The sequence below is a fragment of the Halyomorpha halys genome, unplaced genomic scaffold (assembly GCF_000696795.3).
Source record: "Halyomorpha halys isolate HHAL.00 unplaced genomic scaffold, Hhal_1.1 Scaffold5.1, whole genome shotgun sequence".
NCBI classification, from domain to species: domain Eukaryota; kingdom Metazoa; phylum Arthropoda; class Insecta; order Hemiptera; family Pentatomidae; genus Halyomorpha; species Halyomorpha halys.
The window spans coordinates 1,424,125-1,432,495 of record NW_027106871.1 but is presented as its reverse complement, the minus strand read 5'-3'; the positions used below and the strand labels follow the sequence as shown (position 1 = coordinate 1,432,495).

Below are 8,371 nucleotides of genomic sequence, written 5' to 3'. Positions count from 1 at the left end.
TTGTAGGGAATTTCTTTCGTTTTAATTTTTAGTGCTTTATTAATCACTTCATTTTATTTCCATGATTAACTTGAAATCTTTTTTTCCCACCTTAGATTCTAATCATATAATTCCAGATCCCCAGTTTAGATTCCGATCATTCCAGTCTAATATCCAGTAATGTCATCGTGTTGTTGATGTTGTCTAGTCTTCTTTGGAGTGCGGAATGTACTGCACGGGAGTCTTTTTCGGTATAGAACAGCCTTTTAATCGAGTCTGCCACCCGGGATTGCTTTATTAACTCTGTAAATTCCCACCTTCTACATACTTTCTCATCATCCGTTCCTTTCTCATTGATAGATTATTCCAAGTAAACCACAATGGTTTCTATCCATCCCTCTATTCTCAGTTTATTGGTGTTCCTCAAGATCCCAAGGTCCCATCCTCTACACCGTCTATACAGCGCACATTCCAACCAATCCTAGCACTATCTTCACGTATGACACATGTGTGCTCGCAGTTAATAATAACACTTTTATTTCATCTCAAACTCTCCAGTCCAATATCACAATCCTGAAAGAATGGTGCCGGAATTAGAGAATAAAAATCAATCCTAACAAATTCCATCAAATCACATTTACTCTTCGTGGTAAACCTACTCCTGTAGAACAGACCCGCCACCTTTGACTACATCTGGACGAACGACTAACTTGAAATCCTTACACAAGACTGGAAAGACAGGAAAATACACATCGATTATTATTATTATTATTATTACTATTACTATTACAGCACTTACTTGACAACAGGTCTAAACTTCCAATTCATTTAAAAAAAGATTTATCTACATGACCCTAGCTGCTAGTGGCTGATGGAGCCTGTGGCCTAACGCTTCCCTCCGCTGATTAGGCACTATAGGGAGAAGTAAAAGAAGAAGATCTACATGACAATAATAAGGCCCATCATGACCAGACAGACGGAGTTGATCTTTGGGGCTCCACTAAACCTTCGAATCTCGTATCCAATCCCAACAATCTAAAATCCTTCGTAAAATCCTAAAAGCTGTTTGCTTTGTCACAAATAAAATCATCGATTAATATCTTAATGTTCGTTATGTAACGAATCTAGCCCGAAGCAGATATCAATCCTTCCATTATAAACCCTAACCACTCAAACACTTTAGTTTTTTCTACCTTTGCCTATGCAAAGAAGATGGCCTAGAGACCTTATATTGTAAAAATGTTTTTAGAGTGCTACCAATGGGTAGTTTCTCTACATGCTTGTACCATACCATTATCATGTTACTTCAAATTTACTTGTATATTTTATGTACAGTTGTAAATATCAATAAATAAATAAAAGAAGTATTTCAGCAAATAAGGAAAATTAAAAAAAAAAAAAATACGTTAAAGTTAGTAAGTAAATTTATCATTGTTAATTTATCAGTCAAAAATTATAAAACTTTAATTTAAAGAAACTATCATAAGTTTTATATGTTTTAAGGTTCTTTTCTTTTTTTTTCCTCTCCTTGAATCTGACAGTGCTTTAAAATTAAAACTAATTTTAATTCCAATTTCACAATTCATGCAAAAAACAAAACAAAAATCAACTGTAAAATGTCTTGAAACCTAAATTCACGAGGTTTCAAAAATTAAATTTGGCATATTATCATATCCACTTTACTCAGTTGTTAGAGTTAGAAATTTGTTTTTATTGATATTAAAATCATTTTATTTTTAATATTAATCTTAAAATACCTGCCAGGAAAAAATAAATTTTTTCTACAATTATTCAATAAAGCAGGTTAATGAAGCTTAATTTATAAATTATTGTTTTGGATGTCTCATTAATTTTACTTAAACCAGATAAATATATATAATAAAATAAAATATTGTATAGTAAATATACAGTAGTACTTTATTTATGTTCCTTTACTCTTAATATTAAAATCATTATGCTAAATACTATGTATACGTCAAAGTTGTGTACTTCCTTTGATTTTTTTTTTAATCACCCCAAAGGTCATGCATTACATTAAAATTCAATTACAAATGGTTTAATTAATATCGAAGTTTAATATTTGTGTGATTCATAAGAAATGGATTTTTTTTTTTCAACGAACAGCTTGTTTTTAATTTGGTGTTTTGGAGTTTATCTCGGAAAAAAATTCAAAGTGAAAGAGGGGTTCGTAATGAAACCATTAGCGACATAGCCTTTTGAAATTTCAGAGGATACAGCGAGGCAGCGATTATCCGCATGAGCGAGGATCGAACCACGGTTAATGAACGCCCCTGATGCTTCTGTTTATTTTTCAATCAAAGCTTATGGAGGAGATTAAACAGATTTGGTTTCGTTTTGTTATTGCTGCTCATGAATCTCTCATTTTGAACGTAAAAATGTCTGTTTAAATTTAATAATTCATTTAATATGCTATGAAAGTCATTGATAAATCGTTTCTTAATTTAAAAGTTTTACTAGTTAGCTAATTACCTTTTATGGAATATGCCAATATTCATAAAAAAAAACATATAGATTAATTATTTGACATAGATGGTTCAAATAATCGTTGTATCATAGAAATAAGCGATTTTGTTTTTAAATAAGAATCAGACCTAACTGAAAGAAGACCAAAAATGAAGCTACTCATTATTGGCTCATATAATTGGCAGCTATATAAGTTGAGTGGGTTGGTGCAATTTTAGTGACTGAATAATTTTATTACAGGATTTATAATAGTAAATGAAACATTACACCTTTACTTTTATTATAAGTTGAATGGATTATAACATGAACGAATTTGTGGAGAGGAGAGGTTAGGATGAGGTTGCATCGTTTTTAATATTTTTTGTTAAACAATATTAATTCGAGCTATCACAACCAAGGGCAATCGATATTAGCACTTCATTCATACTATATTTACACGAGAAAATAATAATAATAAAACAACATAAGAATGATAAAATGGAAGATAAATAATAATAATAATAATAAAACATTAAGGCTATACAAATAAGTAAAACGACATAATAACACTAATTGAATAATAAAAAAAAAATTCACACACAAGGTAAAGAAAAGAAATTCTATATTAACACGCATTTACACCCATATTCAATATTTACAGTTAGCCTTGGGAACTCTGAATCAAGCTTTTCCACACTTATGTGGAAGTCATTTTTGTATTGGAGGTCTCGGTCGTTGGAAGCCAGAAAAACCAGGTCATCCGCAAAAGCCAACACAGAAATTTTATGGGCTGTAAGTTCCTGTGTTCCAACTAAAACTGTCTCATTCTAAGTTTGACTTTCATTATTGCTTTATCGAGGACTACTATGAAGAGCAGCGTGCTCAAGCAACAATCTTGACGAATACCTGATTTTGTCCCGAATTCCTGTGATATGTGGTTCCTTGTCTTAACCACATTCCTGGTTTTATTATCTAAGACTCATCACTGCCAAGGCCGTCCCTCGATCAATGCCTCTATCTGACAGTGCCTGCTCTATGTCTTCCTTTCTCACCCTGTCGAAAACCTTTTGAAGGTCCACAAAGAAATAGAAAGTTCTTTAATCTTTTCGACAGTCTTCTCTGTTATTTGTCGCATTGCGAAGATGAGATCTTGCGTGCTTTGTTGTGCTCTGAAACCGTATTGTTCCTCTCCGAGCTGGCTATCGACCAATATTCTTATCCTTGTCTCCAATACTTTAGAGTACACTTTGCTGGGTATACTGAGAAGTGAAATTCCTCGGTGGTTACCACACTCTCGATTGTCCCCATTCTTATAAATAGGAACGATTACTGCAACTTCCAACTCCTTAGGGATTCTCTGTTCTTTCCAAATGAGATTCAGAAGATAAAGAAACATCTCTTGGCCTTTACTACCCATATATTTGATCATTTCGGGAGTGATTTCGTCAATACCTGCTGCTTTGCCCAGTTTGACTTTGTTGATGGCTTCTTGAAGTTCTTCACTGATGTAGTCGTCTACGACCCAAACCTCCTCTGGATCTTACCAAGCTTTACATCTCTTTCCTCTAGCAGATCTTGGAAATACTCTCTCCAACTTTCCATGATGAGTTCATCACGCCAGATAATATCTCCATTTCTATCCTTAATTCCCTTCAGAGAAGTCGGTCGTTCCCCTCTCATCCCTTTGAGAACCCTATAGAAGACCTCCTGGTTTTCTTTAGATTTTTCCTCGAGCTTACGGCCAAAATCTTCCCATGATTTTTTTTTCGCTTCCAGCACTTTTAACTTGGCTTCTTTCCTCCGATCCATGTACAATTGGTAAACAGCGGGAGTTTTCAGGCTCAAAGGATTCTTCCAAGCTCCTTTCTTTTCTTGAATCGCTTTTTTAACATCTTCTGTCCACCAGGCAGTTCTTCTGGGGCTAGACCTTAGGTTCTTCTCGCCACGGACCAATTTCGAGGCATCAAGGAGGACCTTCCTAAAACCTACCCAGCTCGTGTCGATTTCATTACTATCCCAAGGTCTGCTTTGGTCTGAAGTCATTCTTTCTACCTCTTCCTGAAAATAGTTCGCCATTTCCTCCGGCTTTAAGCGGTACGATTTGGCTTTGTATCTTTCCATGTTATATTTGCTATTAATAAATAATGATCACTTCCGATCTCAAATCCTCTTTTGCTTCTGGTATTTCTCTCTGTATCCTGTATTTCTCGCATTTCCTCTCTTTTAACCAGAATATAATCTATAAAAGATTTTTCGTTTCTTCCTTGCTCCTCTCTGGTATATTTATGACATTCTTTATGTGGAAAGAGTGTATTCGTTATAACCAGGTCGTTTGACACACAGAAGTTTAAGATTCTTCCCCCGTTATCGTTGAGGAACTCTTCTCCATATCTTCCTAAGGTTCCCGGCTACCTCCTGTAGCTACAGCCAACCCGGCCATTCAGATCCCCTAAGACTATGGGTATGCCTTCACAATCATCCACTTCTCTCTAAAGGTCATTAAAGAAGGTATCTTTTTCTTCAGAGCAGCACTTTCGGTCGGCCCATAGGCGACCATCACTGATTGAACGCTCTCTCCTTCCAGTATGTCTAAAACCATGATTCAGTTACTCACAAATTTCCAATCTTTTATTACAGAACTCAGGTGGAACAAGAAACCTACTCCACCGGCTGCTCTCTCGTTGTTATTTACACCAGAATATAGAAGAGTATAGTCCTGTATCCTGACTTCTCCCATTTCTTTCCTCTTAGTTTCAAAATGATCATATTATTTATTTATTATTTTTTTTTAAATATGATAATTTTTTTCGTATTAGAATTAGTTAATCATAAACCTCAGTAATAAGAATAGGGAAGAGACCATGTTCAAGATAGACTTTATTTACTTTATATTTTTATTTTATAATGCAGAATCGGTCATGTACATTTCCAATGCATTTCATGTCCTTGGTGATATATTAAATAAAGAACTCAAATAGGTATGGGTATAATTTTTGTTTAATAATATTTTTAATCGGTTTTATTATTTTAAAAAAAAAATTTATACGAAGAACACATAAATAAAAAACCTGTCACTGAGCCAATGGAAATAGGCCAATGATATATTCATAAAATTAGTATCTGAGGGATAACAGAGAGATAAAATAAACAATTACGTGTCTTTTTATTCTTGATTCTTTCAAGCTTTGAGTTTTTGTTTTTGTTTTATTGCTCCGAAAAATGTATCTTCTAACCAATTTACACGAAGAACGATTCTATTCTATGTATAATAAAAAGTGAATAACCTGAAGCGATTTATAAAAACGCAGACTGTATGGTAATCGTTGGAAGGGTAGCCACAAGTTCAGATAAGTACAAGGCCATGCCACAGGTTGCTAGAAAATTGGTTCCATCACGCGAGCTGGTCTTAGCTGAAATTCAATGAACAAAAACATTTTGGTGAGAGCTTCATTATTTTAAATTAACGAAACAAACGTTTTCATTAACTATTTTATTTTTTTTTAACAGTTTATTTACAAAACAAACAAACATACACGCTCAGTTTAATATAATAAATAGTAAACAAACAAAAAAAAAATATATATGCTAACTTTTTTAAACGACTGTTGTATGTATACATTTTTTTTGTGTGTCTTCAGTCAATAATACAACTTTGTAATAATACATCTTTTGGCGACGTTTCGCAACTTTATTGTTAGCATAGTCATGCCCTACAATGAGAAAAACACAGTTCACAAAGTACATAATGCAATTTTGTATGTTTTGTTTTTGTTTATTTGTCAGCAGATAGCAGGTTTGTTGTTTAGATTTTGTCTGGTTCTATTTTATGTTGTTAATAACAAATACATAAAATAATACGTTTTACATAAAAATACATAAAGAACAATTAACAACATAAAATAGAAACAGACCAAATATATACAAAAGACTGACTACCTGTTGAGAAATAAACAAAAACATAACAAACAAAAAACAACTCGGTACATGTGAGGAAACCTAAACAAACCTTACTTTCATATCAAAACCGATTCAGTTCTTACCTAAATATAAAGATAGTAGTATCATAGTGTAGAACCCACTGCAGTTGGGAATTGTAAGTAATGTTTTTATTACACCATATTTTTATTGTAATATTTATTAGTCAGAGATTGTACTGTGTACTTGTAGTTTTGTGGATATTATTTGAAGAGAATATATGTTCTAAAAAACTATGTCTAAAAAAATTTTTCTCATTATAGGGCATGACTATGCAAACAATAAAGTTGCGACACGTCGCAAAATGATGTATTATTACAAAGTTGTATTATTGACTGATCCTCAAGACCCACCATTACAATATATATATATACCTACAACAGTCGACAAAAAGTAATATATATATATATATTTATTTTATTTTTTATTTTTGTGGATTAGTCAATAACGCAACTATGTTTAGGCGACGTTTCGCAACTTTATTGTTTGCATATTTATTCCCTTTATGAAAAAAACTTTTTTTTAGAACTAATAATTTCTTCAACTAATTATTTTAACATTACTAAAACTACATGTACATTGTGTAATTTATTATTAATAACTATCACAGTTAAAACATTACTTACAATTGTCTACTACAGTTTGTTTTACATTGCTGTGATCTAACTCGAGGTTTGTACCTGAACTGAATAGGGTCGATATAGTGGTAGAGTCTGGTGTTTTGGTTTTTCCAACACGTAACCGTCTTTCTAGCAGGTAGTCCGTCTGTTATGACCGTTTTGTATTTTATCTATTATATTCATATTTATACTATATATTATCTATTATATTATATTGAGCGTTCTTAATTATGTCTTTTGTATTTATTAGGATAGGATAACATGAATTTAAATTTTGTAATCCGCATTATCAATATGTACATTTGTACTATCAACAGAATATCGTATGTACAAAATTTAAATTCAGGTTACTGTTATAACTTTCAAGAAAAAATTTATCAATATATGTATAATTTGCTGATAATATGGTATTTATGATATTTATTAATTAATAGTAGATATATAGTAGTTAATTGATAAGAATCCCATAATTTATTTTATTAATTAATGATTATTTTGTTTTTAATTCCATTACCAGATGGAATTTCATTTAAGAATTCAAAATCGATTTTTCCCAACTCTATTGTCCATACTCGAAGCACTGTGCTGAGCGTTTCTGACTGGTGACGCCTTAACACTATAAATTATTTTACAATATTAATTGGCAAACACAAAGATGAACCTGAAGTTGGGATTCCAATTTCTCAAACTTATGTTAAAGTACAAAATTAATCTGATGCCCCAATTTAATACAAGGCTATAATTGAGGCTGGCCGCAGTCACACAACTAAGTTATGCTGTTGTGATTATGCATTCCACGGTGCCGCTGTCGGCTTTCCTGTGTTCTGTGTCCAGTCGCTTATCCGCATTAGCATTCGTTTGACGCCTCACGTGTTCCTTGCTCAAACTGTTCTCGGCAGTTTAGTAGATTAGACAACCGTTAGCTATTAGTACCTCAGTGAAGCTAAGTATACCTCGTACATTATATCGCTGCCCAAGAAGTATTGTAGCATAACCACAAAAATTGAACTTTTACATAACTAGCAAAAGAAAAATAATTCCGATTTGTTTGTTTTTTTTTAAAATGGCCCATATATTAGGTTTTATTCTTCTACGATGGTAGTTTTTTGACATTGGGATTACTATTACAACCATTAAGGCATTTAATTAACAAATTAATAAATATCAACCTCACCGTAAGCAGTAGTATGTAAGTACGTCATTGTTCGTCTGAAAATATTCCACAAAGAACACTTAAGCCGTAGTAGCGCTGAAGACAAGTTCCAATCTTGTCATAAAGCTGATGTGTTGATATCGTTTCAGACAAAGCTTAGCACACTTACCTTTCCAGAAAT

General features: G+C 32.7%; 2 protein-coding genes across 2 annotated transcripts; both read right to left on the bottom strand.

Annotated features, from left to right (window-relative positions):
* Positions 1–3,490: 3,490 nt before the first annotated feature.
* Positions 3,491–3,871, bottom strand: LOC106690866 (uncharacterized). Its single transcript, XM_014436486.1, has one exon. It carries the CDS (start codon positions 3,869–3,871, stop codon positions 3,491–3,493), a length of 381 nt encoding a protein of 126 aa, XP_014291972.1.
* An 86-nt stretch (positions 3,872–3,957) lies between these two features.
* LOC136795249 (uncharacterized) lies at positions 3,958–4,563 on the bottom strand. Its single transcript, XM_067045202.1, has one exon. It carries the CDS (start codon positions 4,561–4,563, stop codon positions 3,958–3,960), a length of 606 nt encoding a protein of 201 aa, XP_066901303.1.
* Between the last annotated feature and the right edge of the window lie 3,808 nt (positions 4,564–8,371).

What these genes read in the sequence shown, in the direction of transcription:
- LOC136795249 (XM_067045202.1), bottom strand. Translation starts at nt 4,563, where the DNA reads ATGGAAAGATACAAAGCCAAATCGTACCGCTTAAAGCCGGAGGAAATG.
- LOC106690866 (XM_014436486.1), bottom strand. Translation starts at nt 3,871, where the DNA reads ATGATCAAATATATGGGTAGTAAAGGCCAAGAGATGTTTCTTTATCTT.